The sequence below is a fragment of the Gasterosteus aculeatus genome, chromosome 21 (genome assembly GCF_964276395.1).
Source record: "Gasterosteus aculeatus chromosome 21, fGasAcu3.hap1.1, whole genome shotgun sequence".
Classification (NCBI taxonomy): Eukaryota; Metazoa; Chordata; class Actinopteri; order Perciformes; family Gasterosteidae; genus Gasterosteus; species Gasterosteus aculeatus.
Genome location: NC_135708.1, coordinates 20,655,431 through 20,677,618, shown reverse-complemented (window position 1 = coordinate 20,677,618; position 22,188 = coordinate 20,655,431). Strand labels below are relative to the sequence as shown.

At 46.8% G+C, this 22,188-nt stretch overlaps 2 protein-coding genes and 1 long non-coding RNA gene across 16 annotated transcripts in view; 1 reads left to right on the top strand and 2 right to left on the bottom strand.

Moving 5' to 3' along the window:
* The window catches only part of LOC120813508 (protein NLRC3), a 30,396-nt gene extending 13,793 nt beyond the window's left edge, over positions 1 to 16,603 (top strand). Inside the window, exons 1-13 of one of the 9 annotated variants that reach the window (XM_078096358.1) lie at positions 5,728 to 6,037; positions 6,547 to 6,672; positions 6,761 to 6,874; positions 7,231 to 7,298; positions 7,371 to 7,416; positions 8,086 to 8,164; positions 8,313 to 8,523; positions 8,674 to 10,465; positions 10,825 to 10,998; positions 11,669 to 11,842; positions 12,194 to 12,367; positions 15,423 to 15,469; positions 15,614 to 16,603. In XM_078096358.1, coding sequence (XP_077952484.1) covers positions 6,584 to 6,672; positions 6,761 to 6,874; positions 7,231 to 7,298; positions 7,371 to 7,416; positions 8,086 to 8,164; positions 8,313 to 8,523; positions 8,674 to 10,465; positions 10,825 to 10,998; positions 11,669 to 11,842; positions 12,194 to 12,367; positions 15,423 to 15,469; positions 15,614 to 16,212 — 3,567 coding nt within the window. In that variant the 5' untranslated portion in view covers positions 5,728 to 6,037; positions 6,547 to 6,583 and the 3' untranslated portion in view covers positions 16,213 to 16,603. Of the gene's footprint in view, positions 1 to 5,403; positions 6,038 to 6,546; positions 6,673 to 6,760; positions 6,875 to 7,230; positions 7,417 to 8,085; positions 8,165 to 8,312; positions 8,524 to 8,673; positions 10,466 to 10,824; positions 10,999 to 11,668; positions 11,843 to 12,193; positions 12,400 to 15,422; positions 15,470 to 15,613 lie in introns of those variants that run through there. The other 8 variants (XM_078096359.1, XM_078096353.1, XM_078096361.1 and 5 more) reach the window with 8 other exon arrangements.
* ssr1 (signal sequence receptor, alpha) overlaps positions 326 to 22,188 on the bottom strand; it is a 38,175-nt gene continuing 16,312 nt past the window's right edge. The window contains exons 1-9 of one of the 6 annotated variants that reach the window (XM_040169221.2): positions 19,196 to 19,346; positions 18,903 to 18,996; positions 18,583 to 18,686; positions 18,077 to 18,235; positions 17,834 to 17,910; positions 17,682 to 17,760; positions 17,454 to 17,547; positions 17,157 to 17,171; positions 16,720 to 17,014 (exon numbers count right to left, since the gene is read on the bottom strand). In XM_040169221.2, coding sequence (XP_040025155.2) covers positions 16,947 to 17,014; positions 17,157 to 17,171; positions 17,454 to 17,547; positions 17,682 to 17,760; positions 17,834 to 17,910; positions 18,077 to 18,235; positions 18,583 to 18,686; positions 18,903 to 18,996; positions 19,196 to 19,270 — 765 coding nt within the window. In that variant the 5' untranslated portion in view covers positions 19,271 to 19,346 and the 3' untranslated portion in view covers positions 16,720 to 16,946. The other 5 variants (XM_078096366.1, XM_040169222.2, XM_078096370.1 and 2 more) reach the window with 5 other exon arrangements.
* On the bottom strand, positions 3,299 to 4,515 carry LOC120813505 (uncharacterized). The gene is made up of 3 exons (XR_005710922.2): positions 4,336 to 4,515; positions 3,799 to 3,877; positions 3,299 to 3,546 (listed from the first exon to the last, which is right to left on the bottom strand). It is a non-coding gene; the product is annotated as an uncharacterized LOC120813505 (long non-coding RNA).

Sequence of the window (22,188 nt, the reverse complement as noted above, 5' to 3'; positions counted from 1 at the left end):
TAAACACTTATCAGAACAAACAAAGACGACATCAAATCAAACTTTATTTCCTGCACATTTAAAAAACAAAATGAAAGCAGAAGCTCGTTTCCTCTGGATGGAATGAATCCATCAACGCTGTGTCTCCCACAGAGGAAACGAGCAGATAAAACCAGTCACATGATCCCTGTGTGTTTAAAGTCTCTCAGTGGAACGAGTCCCCACTCGTCCCGTCTTCATCCGTCCTCTGTGGACCGTCGCCATGGCGACCGTCACTCGTCCGAGCCGGCTGAGCGTTTCTGGTTCCTCTTGCGAGGAGATCTTCTGGGAGACGCTTTGTCTGGAGAGAAGAAGAGAAGAGAAGTCACCTCCGTGATGAAGATGTTTCATTCTGTTTAAACGGAGGCTGAAGACGTTTTGCTGCGTGTTGTTCATTAGTTATTTCATCTCTTAAGCAACACACACACATCTCACCTCTGCGACTCTGCACTGGAGACGCAGGGAAACATGAGAGAGAAACAGTGAGTGACCCTCATGCAGAGCGGAGGTTAAAGGTCAAACAGGGAGAGAACAGCTGATTCTGCGAGAAAAACGGCAGCAGAGATGAAAGCGTCCGAGCAACAAAAGAATGTCACTTTATATCTTTATGTTCTCTACAAAACCTCTGAAGCCTTTTAGATGCTTTCAAATATTCATCATGAGGATCAACTTCCAGAAGAAGCAGAGAGACAGAAGGAGACAAAGGGAGAGACAGAAGGAGAGAGAGGAGCCCTACTGATCTGGTTGAGGGTCTCCTGAGGGATCCAGCTGAGGTCCACGTCGTTGTGGCTGGAGGTCCCCATCTCCACCTTTGGTGCCAAACACGATTTGTTGGCGCCCAGGGGTCAGTGCACTGAACTGTGTTCGAAGGGTTAGGTAACCGTGACCCCTTCAGTTTATCGTCATTCAAGGCTTCACCCTTCAGTTTATCGTCATTCAACGCTTCATCCATCAGTTTATCATCATTCAACACTTCTGTCGGGATCTCCGATCCCCCGAGTCGGTTGATGAGAAAGATCCAGCACGTTGATCAATTAAAGTCAAAAAGGTTTACATTTATTTAGAAGAGAAAAAGATGACATGAGCAATTCTCTGCAGATATCAGTCTCTAACTATTGCTTGCAAGCAGTAAGACCAGTAAAAACGCTGAGTTTTTATACACTTGAAGACAGTTCTTAGCGGCAGTTACGAGAAGCCACAAATCAAGTTGAGATAAGAACTGCGGTGAAGCTGAGGGTAACACCCAATGCTCCTCTGATCGAAGGTCCGTGAGAGCGAGATGACCCCCTTCCCCAAACACAGCTGCAAACCCTAAATCTTTCCATCTCCCTCCATCTCAGGGTCAACCACTGCGACTTGGCTTTTAGCACAAGACAATTGTTTACAGAATGTTTTCACCACTACGAGCATCTCACACCGGCAGAAAACAAACAAACAACCCAATGGACGACACAAGAGTCCCTAGTAGAGCACAACGGCGTAGATTCGGGTGTTCGGTTGCCAACTACCATGGGTAAGTTCATTTCAGTTGCATCACACTAAAACAAGTGCTAGGTAGCAGATGCTAGCTGATGCTGTTTGTGAGACGTGTTAGCAGTGCTAATATGTGTTGAAACATGTGTACCTTCACATAACTAGCGAGGAATTAAATCGACGATGAAAACAATGTAACAATGATGAAACGTAAGGCTAACCCGGGTCCCACTTGATAACCGTAGCTTTCCAAGCTAACATGGGTGCCACTTGCTAGCTAGCCCTTAGCCTTTGAGAAACGTGTAGATCTTCCCACTAACCTGCAAGGAATTCAATTTAGAATGAAAGTTACAAACGTAATAAAGTGTACATTACATAAACTGTACTTTCTACATTTGTTTTTGCACTATAGTTGAGTTTTTATGTTTCTTTGTCCATTTTTATGTGCAGGTAATTTCTTTGTGCACATTATTACGCACGTATTTGCTGTAAAGCACTTTGAGCTGCATTCTTTTGCATGAAAGGTGCTCTATAAATAACGTTTTATTAGTATTTGTGCTGTACCATCTTATAGATACTACAATGGACCCGGATGAGACGCTGCTCGGAGGCTCATCTGGAACCTCCTCACCTACGTCAACTCCACCACCTTCTACTCCACTGCGTGCTACCTCCTCTGTTAGGTCGACTCTAGCTGCTCTCCACCACCTTCTACTCCACTGCGTGCTACCTCCTCCGTTAGGTCGACTCTAGCTGCTCTCCACCACCTTCTACTCCACTACGTGCTACCTCCTCCGTTAGGTCGACTCTAGCTGCTCTCCACCACCTTCTACTCCACTGCGTGCTACCTCCTCCGTTAGGTCGACTCTAGCTGCTCTCCACCACCTTCTACTCCACTACGTGCTACCTCCTCCGTTAGGTCGACTCTAGCTGCTCTCCACCACCTTCTACTCCACTACGTGCTACCTCCTCCGTTAGGTCGACTCTAGCTGCTCTCCACCACCTTCTACTCCACTGCGTGCTACCTCCTCCGTTAGGTCGACTCTAGCTGCTCTCCACCACCTTCTACTCCACTGCGTGCTACCTCCTCCGTTAGGTCGACTCTAGCTGCTCTCCACCACCTTCTACTCCACTGCGTGCTACAATCACCGATGATCTACCTGGTAAGTTCTGCAATATTATAACTGCATCAACATATGGGCATCACAAAGAATCTTCATGCCATGCTGTCACTCATCCTGTGTAGTCTAACAAACAGCTGATGTCGAGATGGTTACTACCACATGCCTAATCGGTAGGGATACGACTGACTTTATAGCTGCCGTTTCTTAAAGGAACGAGGACCCAGCAAACAAGGCCAGTGAGAGACGTCCATGTGCTGGTAAACCAGATGCAAGTCATGACTCGACAATGGAAGGAGGACATGGCAAGAAGTGAGGCCCGGGAGGAACGGTTGATCTCCAGCATCCTCCGCACTGACAGTACGGTTGAGAAGCTGATGCAGAGAATGGAGAACATTCAACCCCAACCAACCACATTCTCACCACCACCACAACATCAACCACCGCAAGATGCCCATTATGGTTATGGATGCTTACTTATTTACACTAGCGCCTGAAAAGCACAATTTATACACTCTACCTCAGTGTGTGTGTGTGTATATATATTTTTTTTCTGTGACATTCAAGGTTTTACCTTTTATACTTGTGTGCTCTTATACCTCGTTTTACTTTTCTTAAAATTTCGTATAAATAAAACACTTAAAGAAACTCACAGAAGTTTTAGTTATTTGTGGAATGAAACACACATGAACTGTACAAGAATTGTGTTTACAAACCTATGACCAGCTGGCAGTTGTGTCCTGAAGACGTCTAAAGGTCTGGTCTGCGCGGGGCAGGTTTGCACTCAGGTAATCTGAGGGCGGCTCTGATCCTCTGTCCACGGTTGTTGGCACGACCACCTGGCTGTGGCAGGTTCGATGCCAGTGTGGCCGCTTCCACTGACCAGTTGGGATCCACAGCTTCCCAACAGGAAGTGAGCGATTTCTCTCGGTTCCTGGGAGGAGAAACAGAAATGGTTTCCAGTGTTGGACCTGCTTACTAAATGGCCCAGCATAAATAAAACAATATATACATAAAAGCACAATAAAGCCTCTATAAAACATCATTCTACTTTAAGCTGGTAACATCTCAATAGCTTGGTGGGAGCTCCACTAGTTTCTGCATGAATAACTTTCAGTGGCTCGACTCATTTATTGATCTCATTGATTTGATCCACACATTAATACGTCTTCAGAGTACGACTTACTTCTGCTAACAGGCGTGTCTGGCTGAGCACGTTAGCGTCATGAGCTCACCCAGGCATCTTACAGCTGATGCTCCACAAGCTGAAAGAGAACAAGTCGTCAGCTTCTAATGGCACACACGACACACTAACGCACACGTGAACATACGTAGGCGACACAGGACACACAAACACGCACACGCAGGCCTGAGGTCGCGGTGAATTGAACGGATCAGTAAGCGTTCACGTTGCACAGCGCAGACAACTAAACGTATTTGGCCCAAACTTAGCGATACGTGTCGTGCACTACGCCTTGGAGGACAGCGGCATCGGTGCTCGAACAGTCACCTCCGCGGGCTTCATGACTCCTTCCATAATTCCACACAACTTGTGGAAAGATCCTCGAGTCGTGCGAAAGTTCGCTTTCCAGTCGTCGTCATCCGATACGGTGAAAACAGAAGACGTTGTTTCTGCTCTTCATCCAGAGCTCTTCCAGACCTTTGCGGTACAATGGCAGAGTTCAACAATATATTGTTGGTCAGAATTAAATTCTCCATGTACCTTCGGCGACGGCGTCTTCTCTCCGTTATCGAATCAGCCAATAGCGCCATTCGCATTCGCCGCGCTCCTGTTAGCATCACGCACACATAGTCGAGGGACGTAGCTTCACCTCGCTCTCCGCTCGCCGTCTTTCTCCTGACGTTGATGTTGTTGTTGTTGTTGTTGGTCGTGGTGAAGAGGTCAAGTGGAAATGGCTGCATCACAACTAGTTGTAATGAAAACAGCGCCACCTATCGTACCGGACATGACGTGTTCTCAGCCAATGATTCCATTTATTCACTGCTGTGAATATTGAGATAACAGCACCTCCCCCCGAAAGATTACAATGATACCCTCATGTACACACTGTGGGCGCCCGACATCACAGGGTATGCCACGGGGTCTCCGGGGAGAAGAGAGGCGGACGACACGTAGGGTTATGGTGGAATTTAACCAAGGTTTATTATCAACAAAATAAGTGTGAGAAAACGATAACTCAAAAGTTCTTCACCGGGGTGGCCAGGGACGTCCGAGCTTCTGTGGATTCCTCCTGGTGCAGGAGAGAGAATACAAAGGGTTAGTTTCCTTCGCTGTGCAATATCCCTGGGTCTCCCTCTCCTTGCGTTCCGCTTGCTTCCTTCTCCCTTGTGTCTCCTGGGAGGGAGGTTTAAAACAGGCTCCTGATTGCCTGCGAGATTGATAGCACCTGGGATAGTATCGCCCTTCCACTACCATGCCTCTTGGTGCCCCTCTCCTGGCCGTTTCTCGCCATGTGGGGCACTGCTCGTCGGCTGGGCCATCACAACACACACACACAGCCGACTTGACAGCCGACTGGCGTCAAGGACACGTCGCTGCACAGCAGCGAGCGCGTAGAAAACACCTTCGGCCGTGAGCAGAGATTCTCCTCGCGAGCGACGAAGTTCACCTTCCTGCTCGCTCGCATCAAGCTGATTTGCGCTCTCAAATTTTGAGTAATTTGCCAAAACAAAAGGGCCCCCTTTTGTTTTGGTTTGAGCACCTGCCCCCTAAAATATCTGCAACCCACCACACGCAAATATATTTAACAACAATAACCGAAATGGGACAAAGTGAGGAACTTTAAGATGAAAACACTTACTCACATTCAGGCACATTTTACTGTATGCAAGCAGGCTTCTTTACTGCCTGTTCTTACCCACAATCCTTTGCACAGGAGGTATGAGCCATGGGGTTGAGGAAGTAGCACGAAGCCTCAGTAGAATCCTGAATGTAACAACGTGTACTTTGTGAGGAAGCGGCAGTTTGTCATAAAGGTAAATGATTTAACACGCAGCTTCAGACTGATACGAGTAAGTTGTTCCGCCCAAACAGGTTCAACCAGATCCTCAAAGTGGAGAGAAGAATAAAAACACTCTGACTCTGTTGTCTTAGTGGATGTTTTTATTCAACATAAACTCTTCACCACATTTGTTACAAAGGTTTCTGCTTCATCACGTGTTCCCTACTAGTCGAGGACCTTTGACCTTTGTGAACACGGCTCACACTGACACTCAGTCAACCAGTCAGACTTTGTACTTTGATGGTGACGTGAGGAAACACCCTCTCTGATAAAAGATAAGAAGCTGCTTCGCTTCACTCCGTCTGATGGAAGCTGAAGTGAAGCACGGAGCTCCTTTTCTACACGGACCTGCTGAGGACAGAAGAGAGCTGCTCACTGAGGAAGTTCATGTCTACAAGCTCAGTAAGTGGAGCTGTGATTGGTTGAATGATCATTGATGGTTGTGAACGTGTGATTGTTTAAAGCTGGGAAACAAGATGGCGCCTGTGTGAGCAGGCAGAGAGGAGCTGCTGTTGGTCTGACTGATGAAGAAGAGGAGCTCAGTCTGATCTGGGGTCTGTGAGGACTGTTACTGATGAGGAGGGGAAGGTAGCAGACGGAGGGGCACTAGGACCCAGCAGGGACCACAGAGCTCACCTGGGCCTTTGTTCCTCAAACACACCTGAGAGACGCTCTGTTTGTCTCACCTGCTGCTTCAGTCCTTTAAGTCCACAAAGCTTCATGTTCACTTCTTCATCTGCTTTAAACACATTTAGTCACTTTTAGAGTGTAAAGACAAGGCTTCCCCGTGTTACCATGGTAACCACAGTGTGTCCTCTTACTGGACAGTGTCTCATGAGAGTTTTAGTGTTGAGGTGAATGAGCTCTGTGTGTTTGTCCTGATGAAGATCATAATGTGTGAGTTCTCCCAGCAGGTGGTTGTGAAGGTGTGAAGGTGTGGACTCTGCTATGAATCAGGCTGAGGACCCAGAGGACGGAGTCCGTCCCTCTGAAGCTCCTCTGTGTGGGGAACATGACAGCAGGACCAAAGCTCAGAGGTGAGAGGACCATCTCCAACTGTCCTCCACTCGTCTCCATGTCCCAACATCTTTGACTCAGTGACTCTGCTTCTACATGTGTGACCAGGACCCATCAGAGACCAGGACCTGAACCTGCACCCAGCTGTGTGTCCATGAAGAGTAACCAGTCTATGGAGCCTCCTCTAGTCTTCAAAGATGTTGGTCCCTCTGTTGATGCAAGGTGAGGGTCTCAGGCGGATGATGAGGTGTTTCTACCAGACTCTCTGGTGGAGGTTCTGGGTTTCTTGCTCCAGGACCCTTCAGCAGTGTCCTGTGAGGGAGGGAGAGCTCAATGGAGGACTTGGTGAGACCTGTTGGGACTAAACCAAACAGTGAGCTGAAAGACTGAGCTGTTGATTCTCAGTGGGACCAGCAGGACCAGTAGACCTAAACCACTACAGGGACTCATGTGGTCCACATCCAGACCTCACAACATGGACCTTTACCTTGTTTTGGTCTCTGAGGACGGACACCATGTGAGCTGATGCTTCATGATTAGATGATGATGTGATGATGTAATCTCAGTGTTCCTTTCAGGTCACATCAGCAGAGAGGAAAGTCTCCTGAACCCAGATGTTTGTCCATGAAGAGCGATCGGTCTCAAGGTCGATTTATTGACTTCAAAGATGATCGGTCTCAACGTCGATTTATTGACTTCAAAGATGATCGGTCTCAAGGTCGATTTATTGACTTCAAAGATGGACGCCGTTCTTATGACCCAGAGTAAGTTCTTAAACAGATGAACTGTTTTGATCCTCAGTCATGAATCACAGAAATGGTCGCTCATTGTTTAAAGTGTTGTTTCCATGACGATCCATCATGACAGAACTCATTATCTTCATCTCACTGGTCTGTGAGTGTTTAAGTGTGAATCATTAACTGTAAACATCCTCAGATGTAAACACAATGTGAGCTAGTTCCTCCACATCAGGATCAGCAGAGGTCACATATGGAGAAAGATGACTGGGACTGAACATGTGATTAGAATGAACTTGGTGCTCTGTGGACCAGCTGACGTGGTCTCTGGACTCCATGCAGAGGTTTGGACAAAGTATCGTCAGTAGACTCTGTGAAAAGGTCCAAAGACTAGTTTCAGAAGGTCTAAGGAGACTTCTAGAGGTCAGAGGACGGACTGAAGAGGTTTGGAGTAGTTCCATAAGACTTTGTACCAGATGCAGAGGTCTGCAGACGTTGTTCTTAGAACAACTAAAAACAAATCAAACTGATGACAAACTGTCACTCAACTAATAAACTGTCCGTCATCATCAACAGTCTTCAGCATCTGGTTTCCATGGTGATCAATCATGACAGAAGCCAATATCTTTAACTAATGTTGTATTGGTGTTGATGGTCCAAACACCATGTGAGCTGATGGTTCATGTTCCTCCACAGAGAGGACCAGGAGAGCTCAGAGGTTCCCACAGGTCCGTCTGTCCAGCAGCATCAAACACATCTGGACTCCATCTTCATGGTGTGTACATGAACAACTACTTTTACATCTCCGTTCACCATCATCTCCATGCTGCACTTTGTAGACCAGTGGATTGTCCGTCTGTCCAACATGGACCTGATGGTGGCTTCCATGTTCTAGTTGTCATTCATAGAATGTTCTGTTCCAGCTGCTGGAGGAGAACATCCTCACTTTTGTGAAGAACGAGCTGAAGAAGATCCAGAAGGTTGTGAGTTCAGATTACCCAGAATGCTTAGAGAAAGAGGATGAGGAGGTGCTGGATGAAGAGCAGAGGAGGTTCAGAGAGGCATTTGAGAAGATCTCGGTGCACTTCCTGAGAAGAATGAAGCAGGAGCAGCTGGCTGAGCGTCTGCAGAGCAGTAAGAGGATTTCTCTACAGATGCTGATGAATGAGATCTTCACTAATGTCTCAAGAGACGGACAGAATATATTCATAGTCATTCTCTGAGGAGAGGACATGTTGACATCTATTCTTTGACTCATTGATCTTCTTTGTTGTCTTCATTCAGGACTTCATGCTGCAGTTTGTCAGCGTGAACTCAAATCCAACCTGAAGAAGAAGTTCCAGTGTGTGTTTGAGGTGATCGCTAAAGCAGGAAACCCAACCCTTCTGAATGAGATCTACACAGAGCTCTACATCACAGAGGGAGGGACTGCAGAGGTCAATCAAGAACATGAGGTCAGACAGATTGAAACAGCATCCAGAAGACCAGCCAGACCAGAAACAACCATCAGACAAGAAGACCTCCTCAAAGCCTCAGCTGGAGGAGAGGAACCAATCAGAACCGTGATGACTAAGGGAGTGGCTGGCATTGGGAAAACAGTCTTAACACAGAAGTTCACTCTGGACTGGGCTGAAGACAAAGACCACCAGGACATACAGTTCACATTTCCATTCACCTTCAGAGAGCTGAATGTGCTGAGAGAGAAGAAGTTCAGCTTGGTGGGACTTGTTCATCACTTCTTCAGTGAAACCAGAGCAGCAGGAATCTGCAGGTTTGAGAAGTTCCAGGTCGTGTTCATCTTTGACGGTCTGGATGAGTGTCGACTTCCTCTGGACTTCCACAACAATGAGATCCTGACTGATGTCACAGAGATCTCCTCAGTGGATGTTCTCCTCACAAACCTCATCAGGGGGAAGCTGCTTCCCTCTGCTCGCCTCTGGATCACCACACGACCTGCAGCAGCCAATCAGATCCCTCCTGAGTGCGTCGGCATGGTGACAGAGGTCAGAGGGTTCACTGAACCCCAGAAGGAGGAGTACTTCAGGAAGAGGTTTAGAGATGAGGAGCAGGCCAACAGCCTCATCTCTCACATCAAGACCTCACGAAGCCTCCACATCATGTGCCACATCCCTGTCTTCTGCTGGATCACTGCTACAGTTCTGGAGGAGGTGTTGAAGACCAGAGAGGGAGGAGAGATGCCCAAGACCCTGACTGAGATGTACATCCACTTCCTGGTGGTTCAGTCCAAAGTGAAGAAGGTCAAGTACGATGGAGGAGCTGAGACGGATCCTTACTGGAGTCCAGAGAGCAGGAAGATGATCGAGTCTCTGGGAAAACTGGCCTTTGATCAGCTGCAGAAAGGCAACCTGATCTTCTATGAATCCGACCTGACAGAGTGTGGCATCGATATCAGAGCAGCCTCCGTGTACTCAGGAGTGTTCACTCAGATCTTCAGAGAGGAGAGAGGACTGTACCAGGACACGGTCTTCTGCTTCGTCCATCTGAGTGTTCAGGAGTTTCTGGCTGCTCTTCATGTCCATCTGACCTTCTTCAGCTCTGGTGTCAATCTGCTGTCAGGAGAACAAAGAACCTCCCGCCGGTCTAAACGCTCTGAACCAAAGCGTCTCTACCAGAGAGCTGTGGACAAGGCCTTACAGAGTCCTAATGGACACCTGGACTTGTTCCTCCGCTTCCTCCTGGGTCTTTCCCTGGAGACCAATCAGACTCTCCTGCGAGGTCTGCTGACACAGACAGGAAGTGGCTCACAGACCAATGAGGAGACAGTCCAGTACATCAAGGTGAAGATCAGTGAGAAGGTGTCTCCAGAGAAAAGCATCAATCTGTTCCACTGTCTGAATGAACTGAATGATGATTCTCTAGTGGAGGAGATCCAACAGTCCCTTAGATCAGGACGTCACTCCACAGATAAACTGTCTCCTGCTCGGTGGTCAGCACTGGTCTTCATTTTACTCTCATCAGAGGAAGATCTGGAGGTGTTTGACCTGAAGAAATACTCTGCTTCAGAGGTGGCTCTTCTGAGGCTGCTGCCGGTGGTCAAAGCCTCCAACAAAGTTCTGTAAGTACAGAGAGTCAGATTCATACATCAGGACTTAAACACGCTGCCGTCTTTTCTGCTGCTGTCAGATGTTCTTTGTTTTCTTTCTTTAAAACAAGTCAGAGGACAGAGAAGCTTCACGTTGTATTTAGCTCTTACAAACAGCAGTAAATATCTCTGCCTGGTCCTGATGTCAATACTATAGTACTTCCTGTCAACAACAGAAAACTATGAATTTATTTCTCTTGTTTAAAGTAAAACAAAAGAATTGTGAACACATTTTCTTTGCTCTTAATGATGTATTTTAGTCCAAACTCCTCATCATATAGGATTTCATTTGAGCATAAATAATATATATCTTGTTGTTGTTGTCTCTTCAGACTGAGTCGCTGTAACCTCTCACAGAAAAGCTGTGAAGTTCTGTCCTCAGTCCTCAGCTCTCAGTCCTCTAGTCTGAGAGAGCTGGACCTGAGTAACAACAACCTGCAGGATTCAGGATTGAAGATCTTGTCTGCTGGACTGGAGAGTCCACACTGTGACCTGGAGACTCTCAGGTCAGATTAAGTTAATGTGTCTTTAATATTGTGTTTATGGAACTGTGGAACCAGAGGAAATAATTTTAGAGACAAAACACAACTTTTTGTGAATGTATGTACATTTCCATTACATCATAAGAACCTTGTAGACAAGACGTATTTACTACACAGCAGCTTGAAAATAGCAATGTTCTTTCACGATCAAACATCACATGTTCATCCTGTTGTTCCTGTAATTCAGGCTTTGTGATGTCCTGTTTCATATAATGAATGAATGAAAAGTAGAGGTGGGAAAGAGACAGAAGATCTTAATGTGTGTCTCTACAGTGATGATCTGCTGAGTGATGGTTGATTATTTCTGATTTGATGAAGATCCATTCCTCATTCACACTCACTTTGTTCTCTCTATCTTTTTTGGAAGGAGTCAGATGGAGGATAGAGAAGCCTAACTTTGTATTTAACTAATAAACAACATTAAATATCGCTGCCTCATCCGGATGTTGATACCACAGTAATTCCTGTAAACAGTAGAGCACAATAAACGTCCTTGTTTAATGTAGAACAAAATAATTGTAAACACTTTCACTGAACATGTTTTCCTTTTTGTTCTTACTGATCGTATTCTAGTCCAAACTCATCAGAGGATTTAATGTGAATACAAATGTTATTTTGTTTGTTTTCTCTTCAGACTGAGTGGCTGTAACCTCTCAGAGAGAAGCTGTGAAGTTCTGTCCTCAGTCCTCAGCTCTCAGTCCTCTAGTCTGAGAGAGCTGGACCTGAGTAACAACCACCTGCAGGATTCAGGAGTGAAGATCTTGTCTGCTGGACTGGAGAGTCCACACTGTGACCTGGAGACTCTCAGGTCAGGATTCAATCAATGTCCACTTGGTGTCTTTATTTAATCCAATGGTAATGGATTTGTAACCTTCATAAGATTCTTTCTGCTCGATTTAAATCAAATTTGTGTTTTCCACATATTTCCATGAACATGTAGATATTATCTTCAATATAATGTTACAAATAGAAATATTAATCATACTTATCAGTAATGTTATCAGATTGCTGATGGACATTAGTGGGTGTTTAGTTGTGACTGGAAACAGTCAGTAACCATGTTAATGTGACCCCTCAGTACCTGATAGTATCTCAGTCCTGCAGTGCCCCTCCAGCCCCTCAGATCATGTGACATGTGTGTTGTGTTGTGTGTCTGCAGGCTGTCAGGCTGTCTGATCACAGAGGAAGGCTGTTCTTCTCTGGCCTCGGCTCTGAGCTCCAACCCCTCCCACCTGAGAGAGCTGGACCTGAGCTACAATCATCCAGGAGACTCAGGAGTGAATCTGCTGTCTGCTGGACTGGAGGATCCTCACTGGAGACTGGAGACTCTCAGGTATGAAGAGACTGGAGACTGGAGACTCTCAGGTATGAAGAGGCTGCAGCCACAGACCATCAGTCTGTAGAGGAGCTGGAAACCTTTTCTCTGTCCCTCTGTCAGCCTGGTTAATAAGACCCTGACACACCAAGCTGACCTCAAACCACCAGAGACTCATCCAACTGTTTGTGTCCCACATGAGACCATCAACACAGACAGAAGTAGTGAGGATCAGTAGCCAGGATGAGCCTGAACAGGGAGGAAGGAGATGAAAGGCTTGTTGTTATAAGAGAGGACAGTGTCTCCTGACACGCTGACGCCATCATGGTGGGTTGATACGAGTCAACCTTGGTCACGCTGCAGGTTTTTGGGCTCTTATCAAACAACACTGTGCAGCTGGTCATCTGCCTCCAGTGTGTGTTTGTCCTTTAGTCCAGACATTACTATTAAGAGACAAACAGTAGAAACAGTTCAAAGCGTCTTGATGGATCATCACAGGAGGAACGTTTGGTGTTTTAAAGGAGTTCAGCTTCTCCTGGTTTTGGTGCTTTGCACTGAGAGACGGTTCCCTGGATGATCAGAGTGGACTTGTTGAAGCTACAGGTGACAGTCGGCCACAGACGCTCAGTGAAGAACCAACAGCTGATGGTGGACCTGGTGTCCGTTTCAAGTAGGAGGTTTAAGTCAAGTCAAGTCAAGTCATTTTATTTTGTATAGCCCATTATCGCAAATTACAAATTTGCCTCAGAGGGCTTTACAGTCTGTACACATACAACATCCTCTGCCCCGAAACCCACCATCGGCACAGGAAAAACTCCCCAAAAAATGAAAAAACCCTTACAAGAGGGAAAAAAGGGAAGAAACCTTAGGGAGAACGTCAGAGGAGGGATCCCACTCCCGGGATGGACAGACTACAATGGATGCCATGTGTACAGAATGAACAATGTATAATATATACAATTCCTATGACAGAAATGATAGTAATGAAGTAGTTGTGAGTAGTAAGCCAGGCGCACAGCAGGACCACTGCAGGGGCAACCACCATCAGATAGAACCACCATCACATAGAACCACCATCCACAGAAGCCTGTGGGGAGGGAGAGCACAGAGATTTTAGGAGAGGGTAATGTCGGTTTATGAGTAAAGTAATATGATTAATATCTAAAATAATGATGATGATGATGGCAGCAGCAGGCGTCAGCATGGCCACGGTAGGTGTCAGGACCAGGGTCCCGAAGGAACCACGATCTACGGAGACCTGATAGGAAAGAAAGCACAAAAAAAAACTCCCGGAAAGAAGCTGAATTAGTCATGTGCATTAATAAAACGTGAATTATGGTAGAACAAGAGCGTGCAAGAGGAGCTTGGTGTGTCCTAAGAATTTCCCCGGCATTCTAAGCCTATAGCAGCTTAACTAAGGGCTGGTCCGGACTAACCTGAGCCAGCCCTAACTATAGGCAGAATCAAAGAGGAACGTTTTAAGTTTTACTTTAAAAGAGCTGACCGAATCTGCCCCCCGGACTGAAAGTGGAACCTGGTTCCACAAAAGAGGAGCTTGATAACTGAAGGCTCTGGCCCCCAGCCTACTTTTTAAAACCCTAGGAACAACAAGTAACCCAGCATCTATGGAGCGCAGTTGCCTTGTAGGGCAATAAGGTGTTACAAGCTCTTGAAGATACAACGGTGCCTCACCAGCAAGTGCCTTGTAGGTGAGGAGAAGTACCTTAAAATCTATTCTTGATTTAACAGGGAGCCAGTGCAGAGAAGTTAGTACAGGAGTGATATGATCCCTTTTCTTAGTTCTTGTTAATACACGTGCTGCAGCATTCTGAATCAACTGGAGAGGCTTAAGAAAGTTTAACAAACTAAACTCTGAGTTTCTGGGTTCAGAACAGCTGTTGGTTCAATCAAGTCGAGTAGGTTGACTCAGAGTTGAGCGCGTGCAGCATCACAGTATAAAGGCAGCATGAATGCTAGCATGTAGCATGATGCTACGAGTTACCATGACAACCACCACAAACAATATATTCACCCCCATTGAGCTGCACATATTAATGCAAGCCAACGAGTATGAACCCGTAATTAGACAGAAAAGCAACACGCTGCCGCAGCAAAACACAGAGAAACGTAAGTAAGTCCCAAAATAGTTTTGGGACTTACTTACGTTTTCAGAGCGACGCAGACGCAAGACGCCCTTGCGTCCTTGTGTCTAAAGCGCCGCCTCCCGCAGCGCACCAGGCTGCGATTGGTCCGCTAACTACGTCCTCTACGGAGTCTCACGTTTCCGCTTTCACAGCCCGGCTGCAGCGTGTGGTGTTCATCACGTAACGTAACGGGGAATCTTCTTGTAAATAAATGATTCTGGTCCTCAGCATCTGCAGCAACTGTGACCCTCTGGCATCGTTCACTGTTGCTGAGGTGAAATGCATTCTGGGATATTTGAACAGAGGAGCCTGCTTTGATGCATTCTGGGTCAAATGGGCGGGGCGAGTCACATCTGGGTATTATGACGGTTCTCGGCCAGATGTGGACTTTAGAATTGGAACAGGACTCGGGCTGCGACTGATGACGTCTCACGAGGACAAAATGACACGTTGAGAAAGGACAAGATGTTCTCCTCAGGAGATGCTGGAGACCGAAGAGAGACAATAGTGGAATTGGTCCATCAGGTGACACAGAGACTCCTGAGGAACCTTCATGTTGACGTGAACCTGCTGGATGTGGAAGCAGCTGCTTGATCTCATGTTACAGAACTACTGTAGAAGACGATCACATGTCACATGTTGTGTTCACAGCTTGTTGTCACTGAACCACAAGTGGACAAAGAAACCACCTGATGAGGTTTAAACATTTATTCACTGACTGCTGAAGGAAACTGAGTGTGAAATAGAAGCTGACGGTCAGAATGATGCTGACAATAATAATAATAATAGATGAATGAGTGAACGTGATGAGCTGTGGTCATCGGCCAATCACAAGAAGAAGAGGTGGTCCATGTGGACATGAAGGACAAAGCTGTGTGTGATGTAATGTCCACGTCTCCATGCTGCTCTGACCCCCCTCCTCCTTTCAGGGTGGAGCCTGATGGAGTCCGATGGCTGAGACCAGGTCTGAGGAAGTGTAAGTGAGCTTTGATTCATGAAGATTCAACCATCTTCACACTGTGACATCACTCATTCACCTCTGTGACGTCATCATCAACGTGTCAGTAGATGAACACATGATTAATAACTGCAGCTGTATTGTGTCTTGTTCTCTCATCAGATTCCTGTGAACTCACAATCGACACAAACACAGTAAACAAACACCTCAAACTGTCTGACAACAACAGGAAGGTGACACGTGTGAAGGAGGATCAGTCGTATCCTGATCATCCAGACAGATTTGACTACTATCCTCAGCTGCTGTGTAGAACTGGTCTGACTGGTCGCTGTTACTGGGAGGTCGAGTGTAGAGGAGACGTTTATGTATCAGTGAGTTACAGAGGAATCAAGAGGAAAGGAGACAGTGATGACTGTATGTTTGGAATGAATGATCAGTCCTGGAGTCTGATCTGCTCTGATGGAGGTTACTATGTCTGGCACAATAAGACAGAAACACACATCTCCTTCTCCTCCTCTGGTAGAGTAGCAGTGTATGTGGACTGTCCTGCTGGCTTTCTGTCCTTCTACAGAGTCTCCTCTGACACACTGATCCACCTCCACACCTTCAGCACCACATTCACTGAACCTCTTTATCCTGGGTTTGGGTTTGATCTCTGGTATGGTTTTGGTTCCTGTTTTGGTTCCTCAGTGTCTCTGTGTTCTCTGCAGGAGGGAGAGTCTCCTCCTGGTGGAGAACCTTCCTCTCTGCTCACCACATAGTTCAGTCTGTGCAGCTGATGGTGGTTCATGTGGGTGTAGATGCAGGTGGAGCAGGTGAGGGGTACCTGAGCTGGTCTGGACTCTGGAGGGTCCACAGCTCTCTGGGACTTGTGGTGTTGCAGATGGAATCAATAATTATCGTTTAGATGTTTAATCTTCATCTTTATGTGTCACAATGTTCAAGTAGACGTTTGATAAACGACAAATAAGGAAAATATGAATAATTTTTTTAGCAGATTTCTACTTCAAATGTTTAATGAGATAATATCAGGTGCTTCTGTTTCTAACAGTATATTTAGTCCCTCCATGTATTACTTTGCTGACATACTTGATGATTAAAGTCTGATTATTGCAGCAGGAAATTAATAATAAAAGTGAAACAGTCTCAAAAGTGACTTGATTATTTAGTTCTTTTCTTCATTTTAAAGTTTGTTTTCCTACTTCAACTATTAAGTTATAACACGTTTATACATCAATGTGTCGTAAACACTTATCAGAACAAACAAAGACGACATCAAATCAAACTTTATTTCCTGCACATTTAAAAAACAAAATGAAAGCAGAAGCTCGTTTCCTCTGGATGGAATGAATCCATCAACGCTGTGTCTCCCACAGAGGAAACGAGCAGATAAAACCAGTCACATGATCCCTGTGTGTTTAAAGTCTCTCAGTGGAACGAGTCCCCACTCGTCCCGTCTTCATCCGTCCTCTGTGGACCGTCGCCATGGCGACCGTCACTCGTCCGAGCCGGCTGAGCGTTTCTGGTTCCTCTTGCGAGGAGATCTTCTGGGAGACGCTTTGTCTGGAGAGAAGAAGAGAAGAGAAGTCACCTCCGTGATGAAGATGTTTCATTCTGTTTAAACGGAGGCTGAAGACGTTTTGCTGCGTGTTGTTCATTAGTTATTTCATCTCTTAAGCAACACACACACACACACACATCTCACCTCTGCGACTCTGCACTGGAGACGCAGGGAAACATGAGAGAGAAACAGTGAGTGACCCTCATGCAGAGCGGAGGTTAAAGGTCAAACAGGGAGAGAACAGCTGATTCTGCGAGAAAAACGGCAGCAGAGATGAAAGCGTCCGAGCAACAAAAGAATGTCACTTTATATCTTTATGTTCTCTACAAAACCTCTGAAGCCTTTTAGATGCTTTCAAATATTCATCATGAGGATCAACTTCCAGAAGAAGCAGAGAGACAGAAGGAGACAAAGGGAGAGACAGAAGGAGAGGAGCCCTACTGATCTGGTTGAGGGTCTCCTGAGGGATCCAGCTGAGGTCCACGTCGTTGTGGCTGGAGGTCCCCATCTCCACCTTTGGCGCTGGGCGTCTCCTCTGAGGACAAAGAGTCAGACGTGAGGACACAGATTCTGCTCGACGTCCAACTCTGAGCTGCTCAGAAACGATGACATCGTCGTCACGTGACCGACACAGATGCTGCGGCGTCTGACTGGAGTCCACATCTGTACCTTCCTGGACTCGATCAGCTGGTGAAGCCCGACGACGACCAGCAGCCCGAGGCCCGACAGGAAGACGTAGAGGAAGATGCTGCAGAGACGAGGAAGAGGAGTAAGTGAGGGAGCAGGACGTGAGACGGAGGTGAGGCGGCGTGGACGCTTACGTCTCTCCGTCCAGTCCGTCCTCGCGCTCCGTGATGGTGACCGTCTGGTTGAACACGGCGTCCTGGAAGATGTTCCCCTACGAGAAGACAACTTTTACTCATTAGAGACTTTCAGGGACGAGTGAGGACGCCTCGGGACGCCGATGTGCGCTCTGGTTACTCCGATGAAAACGAATCCCTTCTGTGGGCGTCAGAGACTCGAGAAACCAATGAAATCTATCCCCATGGGGGGGCGGGGCTTACGTTGGCGTCCTTGTAGTTGAGGTTGATGACCAGGCCGAAGGGCCGCCCCCCCATGGGCTCGGCGGGGATGAAGGAGTACTCGAAGGTGGCCTGCCGGCTGGCGGGAACCTCGATGCCGAGCTGCAGCGCCGTGAAGTTCTGGATGTAGAACTGGTAATCCTAAAGAGAAGGGGGCGGGGCCAGAGAGGAGCGCCGATTACATCATCGTGAGAAATAATAACGACTACTTTCGCTTTGCTCGAGTCATCTACAGTAGTTTTCTCTTTAAAAAGGGAATAAAACATTGATACATTTAGAAATTGTATCAATTATTCATGTCGTCTTTTTAATGCTGTAAAGTTCTTATAGTTTAAGAAGCTTAACGCATAATAATTCATATCTGCTATTTTATATTAAAAGGAAAAGATTATCACTAAAACTACATTTTACATATTACCCATGAACACATCGCCGTACAGTTGTAATGGTCCCTGAACGCATCACGGAGAGGTTAAAGGTCGTGGTACCTGTGGGTAACGGAAGGAGGCGTCCAGAGACTCCACCACGAAGTTCTCCGGTCCTTTGTTGGAGAAACCGAGCAGGAACTTCACGATTTCGTTGGCAGGGAAGTCTGAAGGAGAAGAGGAGGAGGAGGAGGAGGAGATGAAGAGTTCATTCTGCCGGTAAACAGCTGAAATATCGTCTTCTCTCCGGCGTCACACGGCTGCTTTGAATGAAGGTGAATATGACTTTACTACCAAAGGACGGAATGTAAAATAAAATAAAGCTTTATTTGATCACTTGTTTCCTTTGCTTAAGGAGATAAGGAAGCATGGAGGGACCTTACCGTCTCCTTTGACGAAGAGGATGGTGGTGTCTGCGTTGGGGGACGCCTTCACCTCTCCGACCGACGCCTCCTCCTCTTCCTCTTTTTCTTCCGTCTGTAAACAAACAAGTTTGTTTCAGCAGCAGCTTCATCTTCATCATCAACATCTTCATCATCATCTTCATCAACGTGCTTCAAGTGAAACGTCATCAGCTTCACAAATGTAACGAGCTGCCAGGAACAAGAAGAAGGAAAGAAGCTGAGGAGTGAGAATGACTCTCAGCGCCAGAGGAGTGAGATATCTAATCCGTCACCAGCTCCACGTTCTCGTCGTCCTCCACTTCCGCCTCGTCGTCCTCGTCTTCGTCCGCCGTCTCCTCGTCCTCCATCAGGTCCTGGGCGCTCGCCCCCGTCCCTGAAGGAGCGACGCTGCATTAAAGGAACCTCCGTGGAGACGCATCACGCAGGAGGGGGTTTGAATCTCTGGAGTGGGGATGGGGAGATTCACCGGTTCGATGCGTCGGCGTAAAAGCTCACGATGCGTCGGCCCGGATCAACAAAGTGTGCACCGGATACCTTGTGGGATGAATCGCGGTGCATCGTTTCTAACATTTTTGCATCGGTATAATCCGATGTATTTATACAGAATCGTGTGGAGGCGAACACCATTTAATATTTAGAAATGCGTCCAATGATTTGTGACCAATCGTTTCATACTTGGATAGACGCCTCCTCTCTGTTTCTAAGCGCGCTCGTCTCCTCTGCTGTCAGTGGGCGATTCTCGTGAAGTCTGGAGTTGGAGGAGAGCGCGTGGGAGAGCGTTACCATGGCGGATGGAGAGGTAGACGTCCCGAAAACTTGCAATGAATCCAAGGTTTGGCAACACTTTGGATTTCCAAGTAAGACGGGAAAGTGGATAAAATAAAATACGTCGCGCTGCCATAAAGTACAGCTGATTTAGGGACGCACCTGAAGAGGCGACGCGCTGAGACGTCTGCCTCCTCCTCAGATCCAGGTGTGGCTACAGTGGCGAGCTCTACCAGTACACCTGCCAAGCACACTGAGAAACGTATCGCCACTTTCTTTCATGCCGCTGGCTACCGACTCAGCTCGATCACAGGCAATAAGCGCAGCCGTTGCCTTATTTATCTGTAAAGATATACAGCCTCACAGTGCTGGTGAAAACGAGGGCTTCCAATACCTCCTCAACATACTGGAGCCGAGGTTCCACATTCCAAGTAGAAACAAATCCCTCGTCTGTACGAGAAAGTAAAACGAGAGAAGAATCGTTGAGTTGCAATAACAGCTGATGGTTGGACGTCTTGCGCCACTGACTCGCACGTCACCGAGCACGTTTCATTTGTGTGAAGATGTGAAGATGTTTCCCGTGGATTAAGTTTGATGACGGTTGTTCCATTCGTGAGTAGTTTGGAATAAATGGTCGACAGTATGAGCACATGCCCAAAAAGGACGTCAGCTGTTTTTTGGTGTTGGGTTTCGGTATCGATACGATCGCGTGTCACTTCCCTGTTTTGGAGAGGCAGCAGTAGTCGTCCCTTCACACGTGAGCTCTCCATCATCTGTTTTCTCTCCATCATTCACATCCCGTTTCCCATTGTGCCAGACGTGTCTGGGTTTCCTCCATTATTTCCAGGTCTTTCACTTTGACCTTATTACCACTTTTAAATCCTTTAACCTTCCAAATCCCCTCTTAACGTTTTAAGTTTGGCGGCACTCAACGAGCCGTTTCCTGGGAACCCAAACTCTTTTGTCCAGTATGGGCGACACTCTGTACGTGTTCTCCCGTATTTCTGCTGCATCATTGCCACAATCGGACCCGACGGTTCCGTGTGTTTGGCGGACTGGCCACCCATCTTTTACTGGTGGACCCTACCGGTTTACTTATTACAATACAGCCGTCAGCGTGAGGCGGAGTTTCTTTACTCAAGGAAAAACTTTGCAAAAACTCACGCTTGGATTTTGCCACGATCTTGTTCTAAAGGTGATTCAGTAGAACTCACGTCTGGTTAACAAGAACAGTGATATCGTTTTACCTGCTTCAGCAGGAAATTCACGTATAGGCTATTTCCACGGGTCACGTTTGGTCAACAGCAACGGTCTTATTTTACCCGGGTAGTCAAGCGATCTGCGTCACGATCTCGGAGAACTTGTTCACGCCTGTATTAAAACATTTTCAGAACGGTGCAAAAAAAGAAAAGAAGCATATCAAGTGTCCCATTTCACTTGTTATATTCCCACATTTTAGTGTCTTCAGTTCTTTTCTCATTCATGTGAGAAATCCAGTCTCTGTGGAGCTGCAACAAGTCCATCAAAGTCAGGTTGGATGTCTGAGGTGGAGATGTGAAGCACAGCTGACATCAGCGAGAGGATCTGTACCTGGATTTGGTAAACGTCATGACTGAGAATGTCTGTTCACACATGTAGGTGGATCCACGGAGAACCAACATCTTCTGAGCACGTCTCCTCCTGTTTGGAAAGTTCTCCTCGTTGAGAGCAGAGTAGAACTCTGGCAGTGATGCTGACTTAAAGTGCTCTTTCAGTAGTGAATCAGACTGCAGGTCAGTGAGTTCAAGCTGAACATTAGTGGTAAAGGAGAGGAAACCAGCTGCATTTCATCCTCAACCTTTTTGAAATCGCCTTAAATTCATCACGCGGTGCTCCTAACATGGACGAGTGCCGGTGATCAGATGATGGTTTGACTTCTTTCAGGGTTTTCACGTGTTTGACATTGTTGCTGCCCAGTTGCCCTGAAATGAATTGCAGCTTTGTCACGAAGGCTTTCACATGGATGTGCATTTCATGAGCAAAGAGGCCCTCGGCCTGCAGCTGTGTGTTCACTTCATTCATCACTGCAGTTACAGCAACAGCAAACGTTCAATCTGCCATCCGGTCCTTATCAGACAGCTCTGGGGTGGTTTTGTCTTCCATCTCACAAAACTCTTACCTCTGATTTCAGAAGTCAGAACCTTTTCAGCACTTTGCCCGGACTGAGCCATGTGGCAGCTGTGTGGTACCGGACATCAGCATGTTCGCTCTCCTGCTCCTCCGATAGTGAAACAAACTGCCTGTGGTTCAATGCTCCGCTGCCATGAAATCAACTGTTGTAGTAACAACAAGTTTAAGCGCTGACGGACACAACGCTTGCTGATGAACAACACAACGTATGAACACCAATTCCTGCTCTGCGGCGAGTTCACTCGCTTTATCTTTCATTCTTTCCAAAAGCCCAACATTCCTCCCAGTCAGATTTGGACATCCATCCGTGGTGACCCCTGCCAGTCTGTCC